Genomic DNA, 15,978 nt, shown 5'->3' on the forward strand with positions numbered 1-15,978 from the left:
TTAGGAACTGTTCTTACAATATAAAGGATTTGTAAAGAGACCATCCATGTCTTGCCGGTGTTACTCGTAGAAGAAGAACCCCCCGCAAGGACCATGGGAACAGTCGTAGGTTTTGGATATACAGAAGAGTCTGGGCCGTCGGAACCGCTGAGGCAGCTTGAATTGCCCGTCATTGACTCGCGGCACTGCACATTTAGGCACGCAAATTACAAGCTGGACTTGGGGCAATTCTGTGCAGGCCACAGTGACAATAAAACAGCTTGCAACGGTGATAGCGGTGGTGGTCTGGTATTCCGAAAAGGCCGAACATTTTACCTTGGAGGTATCGTTTCGTACTCAGAAAAGCAGATTGAATCGAACGCGTGCAGGTTTGATGGTTACTCTGTTTTCACCAGTGTGCACAATTATCTGCCATGGATCAGAAGAATAACAAAGTTGAATCGTAAGTATCGAAGATCGTGCTTGTTACCCACAATTTTAGGCAGTTTAGAGATCATTCAAAGTTTTAAACTTTCTATTTCCAGTATCATCAACTGAACCCAATAACGTTCCATGCGGGGTTTCAAAAATTCAGCGATTTCGTCGAGTTGTTAGAGGACAGGAAACAGTACCAGGACAATGGCCTTGGCATGTGAACATTTACCACGATGTAGAAAACAACTACACATATCAATGTGGAGGTGTATTGATAAACGATAGATTTATCCTAACATTGGAAATGTGCGTCAAAGACCATCGAAGAGGAAAAATGTTGGATATATTCGTAAAGCTAGGGATAACCAGATTAGATGAAGCAAACCGAGAATATTATAAAGTCAAAATCTTTCATTCACCTGAAGGTGATGAGTATGCTAGTGATAACAATAAGATAGCTTTGTTGCAATTACCAGAAGATGTTGCTATCTTTTATACAGACATCGTTAGACCGGTGTGTCTTCCCGTTTCTGACATTGAATATGGTGAATACGGAACAGCAATTGGCTTTGGATACACGGAAAAACGTGAGATTTCGAACATTCTAAGAATGGCTAGTATGCCCACAATGAACGCAACTTATTGTTTTCGAAAACTAGAGATACACGACGTATTGAAACAAGATAATTTTTGTGCAGGCTATACAAACGGTACAAACGTTTGCAATGGCGATTCTGGTGGAGGGTTTTACGTTAAAGATGGAAATGATACTTGGTACATTAGTGGGCTGACAAGCTTCACAGCGGTAGACGAAAATACACACACATGTGCTGAGTATAAGCCAGCTGTATTTAAAAACGTTTTCATGTACTTGCCTTGGATAAAATCTGTAATGTTGTTAAATAGCTAATGCTTAAACTACCCCAGTTTGCATCAATGAGTTATTCTATAAATAAATATCGCAATTCGCAATTTTCAGTGTAAGAACGGGCCTTGACCGATCTTATGCACTAGGTTCCCGACGAACACGCACTGCCCTTACACCTACATCTCACCCTTGCTCTGAGTCAGTACGAGCAACATGCTAGAACACGCTTTGAGTGTTCGTGCCAGGCATGCACACCTTCTTTTCCGGTTACGCATTTTAACTCGGCCGGGGGTGGTACATTGCGTAGGGTTTGATGCTTACATGCTTACAAGCGTCTAACCATTTAAAGTGTGCCTATCAACTTTCATTAAAGCATGTGTGGAGTGATACACCCTATTGCGGTGTAAGTGAGCGCACTCCATTGGATCGAGTCGAATAGGCTCCTCGTACGATACGCAACCATGCACTGACAAAGCATGGACGCAGCCACATGAATGGTTCGGTGACAGCTGGCAATGCAAACCCAGCTCGCGTCCTCTTTCCTCGTGTGACGTTCGGCCGGATCGGTTGTGAGTCCGCACCGATTCCCCCGGCGGGCGATTTCCCGAGTGGAATTATCGATTCACACATTGGCGACCGTGACGGAGTTGAAATTTTATTTTCAACCTCAAAGAACCGTCGGGAAATCGCCTGCCGACGTGGTTTTGGTGCAGATTTGTTTGTTTGTTTTGGTGCTGTTGGTTGAAATTTTTTTTTTGTTTTTTTTTTTGAGGAAGGATTGGAGTGGAGCAAAGGCGCGAGCGTAAGGTCTATTTGACCGAGTTGTCCGGAGCGCACCGTAAAAGGAAAAAATCAAAGTGTTGCTGAGGATTTAAAAAATGGTTTTGTTGTGAAAAAGGCTTGTTCGGTGGGTGAGTAAAGTGAAACTGAGTTTGACAGAACGGAATTTGATTGAATCGCGTTGGGCACGGAGGTCAGATGGGCCTGCCGTGGGAAATAGCCTGGAAGGCCGCGATTGGTGGAGCATTTTGTCGCGATGGGCACGGTGGGTCAGATGGGCCTGCCGTGGAAAATAGCCTGGAAGGCCGCGATTGGAGGAACATTTTGTCGCGTTGGGCACGGTGGGTCAGATGAGCCCGCCGTGGTAAATAGCCTGGAAGGCCGCGATTGTTCCGAGGAAAAATGAATCGCGTTGGGCACGGAGGTCAGATGGGCCTGCCGTGGTAAATAGCCTGGAAGGCCGCGATTGGTGGAGCATTTTGTCGCGATGGGCACGGTGGGTCAGATGGGCCTGCCGTGGAAAATAGCCTGGAAGGCCGCGATTGGAGGAACACCCGTTGTAAATAACCTGGAAGGCCGCGTTTGGTCCAATGAAAACATGGCACTAATCCTGCGATTGGCGTTACTGAAATCGCTAGAGGTGTGTTAGGTCAGTTGGTCCAGCCGTAGTTTAGAAAATGGTGGTTCAGACTGACTCTCTGTGGTTGAATAGTTTTAAACATGCAAAAGGCGAGAGGTGTAGCTGTAGGTTATTGAGATTGCTTTGGGAAGTGGTTAAAATATAGTCACGAATGCTCTCGTAATGAATTTTGTGACAAAGCTGTGGACAGATGACGATGCTACGCATAATGATTTGTTTAAGGTGAATTTGAGTTAATCAAAAAGATGCAAGGAATATTGAAAAGTTAATGATTTTAGGGATTTCTGTATGTAAGTAAATAAAGAAAGTAGAAAATAAGACTTGAATAATTTGGTAGTGAACTGTGAGCAACTCCAAAACTTAATTACAATAAAGTAGGTTGTTATGGGCCAGAATGGTTTACAGAAACCAAGATAGAAAAGAGAGAGAGAGAGAGAGAGAGAGAGAGAGATAGATAGATAGATGAATAGATAGAGAGAGACAGGTAGCTGGATAAATAGATAGATAGATAGATAGAGAGGGAGATAGATAGATAGATAGATAAAAAGAGAGAGATAGAGGTAGAGCTAGAGAGAGAGAGAGAGAGAGAGAGAGAGAGAGAGAAAGAGAGAGAGAGAGAGAGAGGGCTAGAGAGAGAGAGAATCATGATCAGTTCGGTGCGTTAAGTGATATGCTTGTTAGAAATTCTAACGTAACCTTCTTTTCTTTGATCAATGTTGGCGATGGATCCAAAAGTTACTGGGAATTCGTTTTTTTTTTGGTTTTATTGAAAACTTTTGCAGATTGCATAGGAATGCCGTTATGTAGTTGTAGTATTTATTTCATAGTTCAATTGTTTAAACAATATTGTTTTATGGAGAAGAGGAGAGATGTGTGGAGTGATACACCCTATTGCGGTGTAAGTGAGCGCACTCCATTGGATCGAGTCGAATAGGCCCCTCGTACGATACACAACCATGCACTGACAAAGCATGGACGCAGCCACATGAATGGTTCGGTGACAGCTGGCAATGCAAGCCCAGCTCGCGTCCTCTTTCCTCGTGTGACGTTCGGCCGGATCGGTTGTGAGTCCGCACCGATTCCCCCGGCGGGCGATTTCCCGAGTGGAATTATCGATTCACACAAAGCAGAAACTGTTTTATTTTTAGTTTGAATTCAAAAACTTATTGTTATTTACTGTGTATTGTTTTCTCCTGAAATCTTCCCTATTGTTGAGTCTGTTTATCTGTTGCTATTTATTTTGTCGCGGTGTTTTGTTACAATTTTTGGTCCTAAGCATGTTAAAAAAGTTTACCAAAAATACAAAAGTAATATTTGTGTTAATCCTTTAACCATTCCATAAATTGAGTAAGTGCTCAAACCTCACTTGTTTGAAAAAAAGGGTGAAGATTGAAAACAAAAGACAGTAAAAGAGAATATATTTTATAAAAATCAAGAATCTATAGTAAGAGAATGAAAAGCGTATTTTAAAGAATAAAAATGAGAAGCTGGATGTATTAGATGTAAAATTAGGCAATAGGTAATAAATAGAGATACAAAACAAGCTTAGATTATAGTAATGATAATTTATAGGACAGATAAAGAATTATTCAAATAAATAAATTCGCAATAAATCAAAAAAGATTAGACAAATGATAAATCGACTTGATATTACTAGTACATTAAGGAAAAGTATATTTTTAAGGGAAAAACAAAGTTTTTTACAGCAGTATCAATTGGTAAAAAAGAGTGGAAAAGCTTTGAGAGATAAGAGAATCAAAAGTTAGTAAAATCAAAATCAAATGATTGATATTAAACAGAAGAATCAGTGAAGAAGTGAGAATTAGTAGAGCAAAATAGAAATAGGAGATAGGTGGTAGCTGAGAGTGAAGAGAAGAGAAACCCCCGTTGTGCGATGTTTCAGGTACATCCACAGCAGTTGACTCAACATACTGCGAATCAAAACAATACCGTCTACAATCACAAATTACATCCCTTTCCCACATTGTCGCGCCCCTTTCTTTCAGCCGTCTCGACTCTGACCCGCGGTGGTCAAAGGCACCAGCTTGGTCACACCTTGTCATCAGGATGACTAAACCAAGCCAACTTGGAGGTAAGAAAATAGGACACTTGCAAGGAACCAGAGCCATTCTATAAATAAATATCCTAGAAATAACCAGTACTTTGTTCTAGGAATATGGAGGAAATAAAGTTATTCGCGGAAACATAATACGTAGCCTTATGTGCGGGACGAAGTTGTCTTGCGTTTTTCTCAGCACGTGTTAATGCATAAGAGACATGTAGATTGTAGAGAAATATCTCAACATTTTTTGGCGTTGAACAAAAATGGACAATATTTTAAAAATTTGAAAAAGTAAAAAAATAAGCTGCACAAAAGAGATCTCGATAACGAAGCACGTCCTGAACCTCTAATTCATCAAAACTAGAATCATTAAAATAAGTGCAATAAGGATTTTTTTTTACTTTCCTCAAGTCAGCAATAGGGAAACTTTAGTTTTTAATAAAGTACAGGCAAAACTTCATTAAAAGCAGTTTTTACATTTATTGATAACTCAAAAAGAAATATATTTTTTCATTTGGTATTGTTTTGCTAATCAATTGAATCAAAACACATAATTTATATTCAAAATATTTAAATGCAATTTGTTCACCGTCGTTTAATATAGTTGATTAATTAAAATAAATTTTACTTGAATTTAAAAAAGGTATTTTTTGCATATTCTTTTAAAGAAGTATTGATTAATGTTCTTTTAAAATCTTTTTGGAATTTTGTGGGATAAAGCAACTATCTGCATTTTGTTGAATATTCTAATGAACAATATCTTCAAAAAATTGTTGTAGATATGATATGGGTAATTCTCTACCAACTCACACGAAATTGGGAAAAGTTGCCCCGACCCCTCTTCGATTTACGTGAAACTTTTGTCCCTGATGACGAATCCGAGGTCCGTTTTTTGATATCTCGTGACGGAGGGGCGGTACGACCCCTTCCATTTTTGAACATGCGAAAAAGAGGTGTTTTTCAATAATTTGCAGCCTGAAACGGTGATGAGATAGAAATTTGGTGTCAAAGAGACTTTTATGTAAAATTAGACGCCCGATTTGATGGCGTACTGAGAATTCCGAAAAAACGTATTTTTCATCGAAAAAATCACTAAAAAAGTTTTAAAAATTCCCCCATTTTCCGTTACTCGACTGTAAACAAATTTGGAACATGTCATTCTATGGGAAATTTAATGTACTTTTCGAATCTACATTGACCAAGAAGGGTCATTTTTTCATTTAGAACAAGATTTTTCATTTTAAATTTTCGTGTTTTTTTCTAACTTTACAGGGTTATTTTTTTGAGAGTAACAATGTTGTACAAAGTTGTAGAGCAGACAATAACAAAAATTTTGATATATAGACATAAGGGGTTTGCTAATAAACATCACGAGTTATCGTGATTTTACGAAAAAAAAGTTTTGAAAAGCAAAGTCTCGTCACGATAACTTAAAAACAGGTTTTAATTTATTTTTCTACGTCGTCTCGCCTTAGAAAAAAAAAACCGCACACAACTAAACACTCGATTAAATTGTCGAAAAATAACATTCGCCAAATTTTACGAGATAATGCTATCACCCGCGGTCGGGTGTTTCGATTATTAAATAACATTTTTTTCCCTCCCAGTTCTCTTCGCCTCTGTTTGCTTGACTTTGTGTGCGTTCCCCCCAATCCAAGTAGTCTAACCAGCTAAGAAAACACCGAACCGAATTTTACGCTTGCTGCGCTCAGTTCGATTTCTTTTGCGCACCTGAAAACAGGTTCTGCACCGCGCGCCTACGGATGGATCTGTTCCACCGCCCAAGTTCTGCGCCGTCGCGAGCCGTCCGCATGACGGCCATGGCGCTGGGCGTTCCGCTGGAACTGCGGGAGCTGCACGGCGACCAGCAGCATCTGCGGCCCCAGTACAGCATTCCGACGCTCAAGGACCACGGGCTGGTGCTGTGGGAGAGCCACACGATCCAGATGTACCTGGTGGACCGGTACGGATCGACGCCGGAGGACGAGGAGCTGTACCCGCGGGAGGCGGCGCGGAGGGCGTTGGTGAACCAGCGGCTGTTTTTCGACGCTTGTGTTTTGTACCACGGCTTTGTGGAGTATTACGAGGAGCAAGTTTTTGACGGATTGGGTGGGGACGGGAGGAAGTTGGAGTCGTTGAAGAAGGCCGTGGAAATGGTGGACCTGTTTTTGGAGGGACAGCCGTACGTGACGGGGCAGGCCATGACGATCGTGGACCTGAGCATGCTGGCCACGGTTGCTACGATGGTGGCGCTCGGGTTCGATTTGCGACCTTATCAGAACGTTAGCGAGTGGTACAAACACATGAAGGACGTCGCGCCAGGGTCGGACCTCAACGAGGAAGGGGCCAGGGAATTTGCGAAGATTAAAAGTATTTAAGTTTTATGTTAAAAGTGTTTTTATTTACAACATTAGTTTGCATCTTAATCTTTGTCACCGGTTGCTTCGATTGCACTTGTTTCGCTCACACTCACGCTCACGCTAACGCTCACCTTAAAAAACTAGATAACAAATAATACTTATCGAACATTGGCTTGCTTGCTAGAGTTATTGCAGGGCACTTTTGTTTGTTGTTTGTCTAAAATTTTTGGTTCGTCCTATCGGCTATTCTGTACAGCTGGCTTTGCTGGCGGGGCTGGCAGCGACGCATTTGGCTTCCCCTCGATCCAGGGGGAGCCGCCCCCTCTCGTCAGAGGCTCGTGTTCGACGTCAGCGAATCCTTCAGCGAGTCCTCGTAGCTATCACTGTCAAAAAAAAAGTCGGATTGTGTTGCTAATCTAAAATTATTCATCAAAAAACCCCGTACCTATTATTCTCCTCATTGACCGGCGGAACCGCGCTCGACTCCGTACTAATGTTCGTCACAAACTGCCGGTGAAAGTTCGGATGGAAGATCGAACTCTTCAGATCGGACCGGTTTATCACCGGCTGGATGTCCACCCTCGTGATCGGTCGGCTAATGCTGCTTCCGTTGGTTCCACCGCCGCCACCGTTGTTGCTGTTGGCATTCAGCGTGGACGTTCCGGTGTTGCGGATTCCGGTACCGCGCACGTCCTGCGAGACGCTGCCGCCGCCAATGCCACCACTCAAGTGGGGCAGCGGAATCAAGCTGGAAATGGTTAGGGGAGGATAGGCGGTTTTGGGATCACACACGGTTTGAATTTCGTTGAAGCATGAGGTTAATCAAACCCACTGTGTGAGCGGCGCACTCTAGTTTCAATGTTGCATGCAAGTGAGAAGGTGGTGCTAAGGTTTAAGTACTTTATTGAATCAATAACACTTATTCGCTACGTTTTGTCTACGAAATTATATTAACACTACAATAAAACTAGTATCAGTTGAACATAATTGATTAAATAGAGAATTTGCAGCAAAGCTAAAAGACGCGTGTCGCCACCTATGAACAAATAGCGTAAACCTATGATTTTTAGAAAAAATGTGTTTTTTCCTTCCTAACCAACATTTTTATAAAACTTATGCCAGATTCGGATGAGAAAAATTATTTCCAACAATTTGGTGTATAACTTTTCAATATTTGTTTGATTTTTCTATGAGAAAACTGTAGATTTAGAAAAAGATAGTAATTTGGACTATTTGGCAAGAAAGTCTGTCAAAAATCAATACAAATTGTTGAATATACGTTAACACATCTGTTATCAACTATATAACTGTTTATTTCATTGATATATACGGGGAAACTCATTTTTTCGTGTTCCAAAACATGTTTTTTAAAGAAAAAGGTCACAAATTTTTGCGCGCCCAAAAGTTGATGTTCATTATTTTAAAGCAAAATTTTTTTCTCGTCTTCTGCAACCAGTTTCATGAAGATTGATGCAGGGAATCATGAGAAATAAGCGATTTTGTTCTTTAATCGACAGAAAGGCATACGACTTTAGGCAAGTAACCTCATTTTGGCGCCACCTACATTTGAAACGCAGTCGCGCTGCAAAACCTCAATTATCTAATAGGAATGGATAAAACATGCAACTATACGAAAATGGAGCACTAAGTTGAAGCATAATAAACTTGCATGCCATATTCTATGCAAGCTTGCCATCTAGTGGTCACTAGTGGTATCCGCGCTGAATGGATAATGAATGAACTTGAATGAACGCAGAAAAGGAGAACGCAGTTGAACACTGAAAAAATAATTTCTAAAATTTATTACATTCATAACAAAAAAGCATAGACTTTTTTAGCTTAACTGTTTTTGATTATTTTTTTTGTTCTGAAATTTAAGCGGGGAAACAAAAGCTTCACAAAAAAAAATCAATTTAAAAAAACTCGATTGAATTATTTTCGAAACTTGTTGGACTAACTCATATTATCAATTGCTCATGTTCAATAAAATGCAAAACCTCACTAAACAGTAATGTTACAATCTTTCTCGTAAAACATCAATTACATCCTTCCGTAAAAGAAATAGAGCCGTTCTTACAAAATTAAGTATTTTTTTGAATCGAGCAAATTATTGCAATTTGTTATATTTTCATAAGCTTAGTTGATAAAAATAAGTGATTTCCTGAAATAAATTATGAAAAAAAAAAATCAAAATCAAATTATTCGCTCTACAGCATTGCCTTGGCGTTCTCGATTGCGAGATTCCTACTCGAAACTAGGTGTTCGAAGGCTTGATTGTTGAGGCAATTGAAGAATTCGACGACGTTTTTTCCGCTAGGTTCGCTGTTGTTCCAGCGGTGTTCGGAATGACAGCCCCCATACAGTTTGAGCAGTTTTTAGGGAAAAATCGCGTTTATAATGAAAAATCAAGCATTTTGAGAAAAGTAAGGTCTTGCAAAGGGTGGCAATTTCGCTAACGATCATAATGCGTGATGATTTGTAGTGATTAAATGTGAATGGTATTTTATTTAAACGATTTTCTAAAAAGATGATCAATATTTTAGATAACTTGAGTTAAATGTTGCAAAAGTTAAAAGTAATGATGAAATATTATGTAAGAGTGTTTAAACTTTACTTTTCTTCCCGTTTGACCAAAATATTGACCTTAGAAATGCATTTTGGTGATTTTTTGGAAATTTTTGGAAAAATTCGAATGACTGGCAACTTTTTGAGAAAATTATTGTAATTATTCTGTAATATGACTCTAATAGTTTGTTCTATCAATAATACACACATAAGGAGCATTATCAATCAAATAAATCTTATTTAAATCAATTTTTCAAAAGATCTTTTTGGTAAATTTGACGAAAAATCATGACAAATTAACTCAGTGTCTATGATTTAAACATCATTCGATTCTGTTATGCGATTGCCACACTTTACAATAACTTTCATCGACGTTAAAAAATATTTGAAGGAAATAAAAATCAAAAACTGCAAAAAAAAATAATATTTCCAAGCACGCTGTCATTCCGAACATCGTTGCGTAGTGCTTCTACTCGCCACCAGGATGCGTGCACGTTTCTGTCGAATCTCTCAATTGCAAACCTCTTTTTACACTTTAGCTTCCATTCACCCCGGGATTCGAACTGACGACCTTTGGATTGTTAGTCCAACTGCCTACCAGCGACTCCACCGAGGCAGGACCCAGGGAGACGACTCCTACACCTGGACTGAGCTAACGACCTACCCTTTTTTAGGTTAGTCCGGGACCAACATTTACTTCCCTTCCGACGGAAGGCGTGATCAGACAAATCTCGTCTCGAAAAATGCCACCGGGACCGTCTGGGATCGAACCCAGGCCGACTGGGTGAGAGGCAATCACGCTTACCCCTACACCACGGTCCCGGCTAAATAAATTATGAACATGACTTAAATCAATCAATAAAAAATAACATTTTAGATTTATATTATTGAAAACAACATGTAATGGACGCTCAGTGAATGTAATTATTCAGACTCGATTATTCGAAGCCTCGATTATCCGAAGTTCAATTCTGGGGCAACATTTGAAAGGGGCGGTACGACATTGCTCTTACGGCCTTTCATTACACGCGTTTAAATGGGACGAAAGGCCGTAAGAGCAATGTCGTACCGCCCCTTTCAAATGTTGCTCCAGAATTATCTAGAGCAGCGATTCTTAACGGGGTTACCGGGCCTACTTGACATACATGGCAGGGGGTACCAGCCTAAAAGAAGGTTGAGAATCGTTGATCTAGAGGTTTGTATGGGACTCCGGATAATCAAATCACGAACAAAAAACATGATTTCTTGTTATTTTGTTCATTTTCGTGATTTTAACATTAAATTCGAGTTCTGCGACCCCATTTTAGTCGAATTTGAATAGTGTATTGCCTAGTAAATAACAAAATATTTTTATTTTTTTTTTTAATATTTCATCACCACCATCTTGATTTACATTTTTTGAATCACTTTAGCGTAGTTTAGGGGCCATACCTTTTCTTGATCGATTATCCGAAGATTTGATTTTCCGAGAGCTTCGGATAATCGAGTTTGGACCGTAGAATAATATTACAGAAAAGAGCAGGAACTAAAAAAAATAGCTTATTGAAATTCGAACCAATAGTTTACAAGATATAAGATGAAACATAAAGGCTAATTAGGCGAAACTGAGAAAAACCTTCTTTGCATAATTTTTAAATTTTAAGAAGCTAGTTGTATGATCAACCAAGTCTTAAAAAAATGTTAAAGATTATGTCAGTTTTTTTTATTTGTATTTTTTGCAGGGTTACGTTTTTCTATTTAAAATATTTTGAGATGCAAAACACGGCGCCCTTTATCAAATATACAATAAAATCATTTTCGATTGCAATTTCAATTGGATCCTAAGATTAAGCATAAATTGCTGAGTATCATTTTTCACAATGATAAAGCTTTTTTCTGAGTACAATAACACTTTGTACGACCGCAAAGGATTTAAAAATAATGTTTAATTAATTTTTTTTTAATTAACTTCGTGGCACTTCTTGACGGAAGGCATCTTACTTCCACTTAAATGAAAAAAGTTATGGTTTTCGATCGAGTTTTTTTACCGTTGTACATACAATAGGGCTTTAGGACCCTGTTGTTAAATTATATTTCAAACTTTTGTATGACTAAGGCTACCAACTCTTGCTGAGCAAAAATCCGCAATTCAAAATATGAAACTGTGTCGTATTTACAGCTTACAAATTTAACTTCGCTATCAGAGTGCTTATGACTTGCACGTTCAAAAATATTCACAAAAATAAACCGTGATTTGCTGAAACAAATGTAAATATTCGTCATTTTTTTAAACCTTTAAAAGGTAACGAAATGTTAAGTTTGCTTTTACGAATAATATCGTTTTCAGTTTTTTCACGAAAACATTTGTAATTCAAAGGTTATCACAAGCTTTAAATCTTTCATTGGATAAATATGTTTTATAAGGACTTTGAAAAGAACAATTATTGACAGTCAAGTTTTACCTAAGGATATCCCGGAAAACTATTTAAGTTATCATTTTCAAATTGAACTGACAGTTGAATAAATATGTCAACTTAGCACCAGCTATGGTCGAATCAAAAAGCAGTTCACTTTAAGAAAAATGTTTAAAATTCTGTACAAATCCGTATTATACAAAAAAATTTCGGCCTGTTAAAAATCCACGAAAAAGGTCGAAAATCCGTGCGGTAAGAAAAAAATCCGTATCCGCCTTATGAATTACCATAATTTAAATTTTCTACACTTGATTTTTATTTTCATCAAAAGTTTTGAAAACAAAGTTTAAGGTCATTTTTGTCCGATTCCGACGTACAGTAATACACAAATACTTGTTTTACTAGAAAAAAAATAGATTTCATCAATACTTGGATACTTTGAAAACCAATGAATGCAAACTAACTGGACTGGTGAAAAATGCATTTCTAAGCACCTTTTTCATCCTAATGTTGAAACCAGGGTTTGTTGTCAATTTTCAATTTTGTATTTTGATTGGGCAAAGCAATGAAAAAAATATATTTTTGAATGTTGCAATTGTTCAATAAAAAGGGTTGTATTAAACTTTTTATTCATCCTTATAACATGAAAAAAAATTTTATTAAGAAAATTGCAATTTTATGGATTTTTATTTATAGACTCACACATTTTTTGGTTAATTATGTCATATTTTTTTCAGTAATGCATTCTTTAGATCAGCGACATTTTGTGGTTTATATTTGAAATCTAGTTGACTTTTGCGATACATTGCAAAGAAATCTTATGAATTGAAACATTTATGTACACTACAGATTACACAGCGTAACAAAAATTTTTTTTTTGTGATTAGCAGGACGATTCAAAAAACTCCCCGAGGGATCGGCTTCCTGAACACAATGCAACCTGGCCCATGTCTTAATTGTTACCCTAGCTCGAGATATTCAATGCAGAAGTTTTGCATATGAATCACCCCCCGTCGAAAAAATATTTTTTATTTTGTTTTCACTGTAACTTAAGTTCTATTAGGTCTTTTTAGATGCTTCTGGTGTCATTAGACGGTAAATTGTTAGAAAAACCCAAAATATGGTCCCATTGGTCGGTTCCCGTAACCGGTTCCGGTGGAAATCCGGATTATTGGCCAAAATTGTGCGAAATCTTCAAAATTTTGAAATTTGTTGCTCTTTATGCGAAAAAAACATACTATTGCTTCAAACAATCAATACAAACTCAAAAAATGGTTTGTCCAAGCATATCCGAAGGTGTTTTATCGAAAATGTGGCCATTGAGAACCGGTTCTGGGCAATCCGGATCCGGAAACTAGAAAACATTTAAGCAGTTTTTTTTTTCAAAATTCCTATGTGCCAGACAATTTAGAAAAACAAATGTGGTGTTGAAGAATTTTTTGCTACTCTATACATTCAGAATCCCAAAATATGGCCAAGGGGCCAATTGGAACCTGTTCTGACTGTCCCGGATCCGGGAAACAGTGGTCACATGACATTTTTATTGAATTTATTAAAAAGTTGTTTTAGTTACCAGAATTTCAAAATTCCTTGAAAAAAAATCTGAATTTATTTATAGCCAGAATCAGAAATGTGGCCATCGGGAATCTGTTCTAAATGTTCCGGATCATGAAACCAGTGGACACTTGACAATTTTATTTAAAATTAAAAAAAAAATTAGTTTAATTTTTTTTTAAATTAATCTAAATTTTATCAAAATTAGATTCAGACATGTAGCCAAATGGCCAACCGGACCCTGTTTATATATTCCGGATCAGGGAACCAGTGGACAAAATTCAAGATTCCTGGAAAACAAATCAGATCAGAAATTTGGCCGAGTGGCCAACCGGAACCTGTTTTAAATGTTGTTTAAATATTGTCAAATATTTAGTTAAGAAATTTTCAGGATTCCTTAAAATGAATCTGAATTTATTTAAAATCAGATTTATTAATGTGGCAAATGGGAACTTGTTCTAAATTATCCGGATAAGGAAACCAGATGACACTTGACATTTTAATAAAATTTATTTAAAAAAATTACTGGATTTATAAGATTCCTGTTCTATTTTAAATTTATTTAAAATTTCTTTGACATTATAATTAAATTTGTTTTAAAACATAGTTACTGGATTTATAAGATTCCTGTAAAAAATAAGAATTTATTTAATATCAGATTCCGAAATGTTGCCAAATGGCTGATGGGAACCTGTTCTTAATAATCCGGATCAGGAAACCAGTGGACACTTGACATTTTAATTAAATTTATTTAAAAAAAAAACATAGTCACCGGATTTATTAAATTTCTGGCAAAATTCTGAATTAATTAAAAATTGTTTTGACAATTTAATTTCATTTATTTTAAAAACATAGTAACTGGATTTATCAGATTCTTCGAAAAATCAGGGAACCTGTGGACAAAATTCAAGATTCCTGGAAAACAAATCAGATCAGAAATTTGGCCGAGTGGCCTACCGGAACCTGTTTTAAATAAAATAATGTCAAATATTTTAATTAAGAAATTTTCAGGATTCCTTAAAATGAATCTGAATTTATTTAAAATCAGATTTATAAATGTGGCTAATGGGAACCTGTTCTAAATAATCCGGATTAGGAAACCAGTTGACACTTGACATTTTAATTAAGTTTATTCAAAAAAAGAGATATCGAATTTATAAGATTCCTGTTTAAAAAATCAGAGTTTATTTAAATTTATTTTTACATTTTCATTTAATTTATTTTAAAGACATAGTTACTGGATTTATAAGATTCCTGTAAAAATCTAAATTTATTTGAAATCATTTTGAAATTTTAATTAAATTAATTATAAAAATAATTACACGACTTAAAAAAGATTCCTGTAAAAAATATGAATTTATTTAATACCAGATTACGAAATATTGCCAAATGGCTCATGGGAACCTGTTCTTAATAATCCGGATCAGGAAACCAGTGGACACTTGACATTTTAATTAAATTTATTTTAAAAAAAAACATAGTCACCGGATTTATAAAATTCCTGGCAAAATTCTGAATTAATTAAAAATTATTTTGACAGTTTAATTTCATTTATTTTAAAAACATAGTAACTGGATTTATCAGATTCTTCGAAAAATCAGAATTTATTTAAAATCATTTTAAAATTTTAATTAAATTTATTTTTAAAAATAGTTCCTGGACTTAACAGATTCCTGGAAAAAAAATCAGAATTTATTTAAAATCAGAATCTGACGTGTGGCCAAATGGCCAAATGAACCTGTTCTAAATAATCCGGATCAGGAAACCACTGGACACTTGACATTTTAATTAAATTTATTTAAAAAAGTTACCGGAATAATAAGATTCCTGTTAAAAAAACAGATTTTGTTTAAAATTATTTTGAAATTTTAATTAAATTTATTTTAAAAAATAGTAGCTGGACTTTACAGATTCCTGGAAAAAAAATCTGAATTTATTTAAAATCAGAACCAGAAATGTGGCCAAATGGCCAATTGGAACCTGTTCTAAATAATCCGGATCATAAAACCAGTTGACACTTGACATTTTAAATAAATTTATTTTAAAAAAATTACTGGATTTATAAGATTCCTGTTAAAAAATAAGAATTTATTTAAAATTATTTAGACATTTTAGTTAAATTTATTTAAAAACATAGTTACTTGATTTATAAGAGTCCCTGAATATTCTGACTTTACTTAAAATTATTTTGACAAATTAATCAAATTTATTTAAAAAACATAGTTATTGGATTTATAAGATTCTTCGAAAAATCTGAATTTATTTAAAATCAGAATCAGAATTTAATTAAATTTATTTAAAATCAGAATCAGAAATGGGTCAAATGGCCAATTGGAACCTGT

The 15,978-nt window shown here is 36.4% G+C and overlaps 3 protein-coding genes across 6 annotated transcripts in view; 2 read left to right on the forward strand and 1 right to left on the reverse strand.

Annotated features, from left to right (window-relative positions):
• Positions 1–16: 16 nt before the first annotated feature.
• LOC120423357 (phenoloxidase-activating factor 1-like) lies at positions 17–5,619 on the forward strand. 4 transcript variants are annotated; one of them, XR_008211805.1, is made up of 4 exons: positions 17–442; positions 525–4,605; positions 4,709–4,794; positions 4,875–5,619. XR_008211805.1 is itself a non-coding variant. In XM_039587134.2 (2 exons), the coding sequence occupies exons 1-2, from the start codon at positions 94–96 to the stop codon at positions 1,322–1,324; spliced, it is 1,149 nt and encodes a 382-aa protein (XP_039443068.1). In that variant the 5' UTR covers positions 17–93; the 3' UTR covers positions 1,325–5,619. The 4 variants fall into 4 exon arrangements, 1 of the variants encoding a protein (XP_039443068.1); XR_008211803.1 differs by having other exon boundaries at positions 525–4,794; XR_008211804.1 differs by having other exon boundaries at positions 4,709–5,619.
• A 543-nt stretch (positions 5,620–6,162) lies between these two features.
• On the forward strand, positions 6,163–7,148 carry LOC120423329 (glutathione S-transferase 2-like). The gene has a single exon (XM_052706363.1). It carries the CDS (start codon positions 6,528–6,530, stop codon positions 7,140–7,142), a length of 615 nt encoding a protein of 204 aa, XP_052562323.1. The 5' UTR covers positions 6,163–6,527; the 3' UTR covers positions 7,143–7,148.
• A 1-nt stretch (position 7,149) lies between these two features.
• Positions 7,150–15,978, reverse strand: part of LOC120423326 (cadherin-89D) — a 60,317-nt gene continuing 51,488 nt past the window's right edge. The window contains exons 7-8 of the mRNA XM_039587087.2: positions 7,570–7,872; positions 7,150–7,507 (exon numbers count right to left, since the gene is read on the reverse strand). Of these exons, the coding sequence (XP_039443021.1) occupies positions 7,453–7,507; positions 7,570–7,872 (358 nt within the window). The 3' untranslated portion in view covers positions 7,150–7,452. The remainder of the gene's footprint in view (positions 7,508–7,569; positions 7,873–15,978) is intronic.

This window comes from Culex pipiens, chromosome 1 (genome assembly GCF_016801865.2).
Source record: "Culex pipiens pallens isolate TS chromosome 1, TS_CPP_V2, whole genome shotgun sequence".
NCBI lineage: Eukaryota > Metazoa > Arthropoda > Insecta > Diptera > Culicidae > Culex > Culex pipiens.

Excerpts from the sequence above, each read along its gene's own strand:
- LOC120423357 (XM_039587134.2), top strand. The coding sequence starts at position 94 with ATGGGAACAGTCGTAGGTTTTGGATATACAGAAGAGTCTGGGCCGTCG. Across the intron at positions 443-524 it reads AAGAATAACAAAGTTGAATC|TATCATCAACTGAACCCAAT; the intron begins GTAAGTATCGAA and ends TTCTATTTCCAG.
- LOC120423329 (XM_052706363.1), top strand. The coding sequence starts at position 6,528 with ATGGATCTGTTCCACCGCCCAAGTTCTGCGCCGTCGCGAGCCGTCCGC.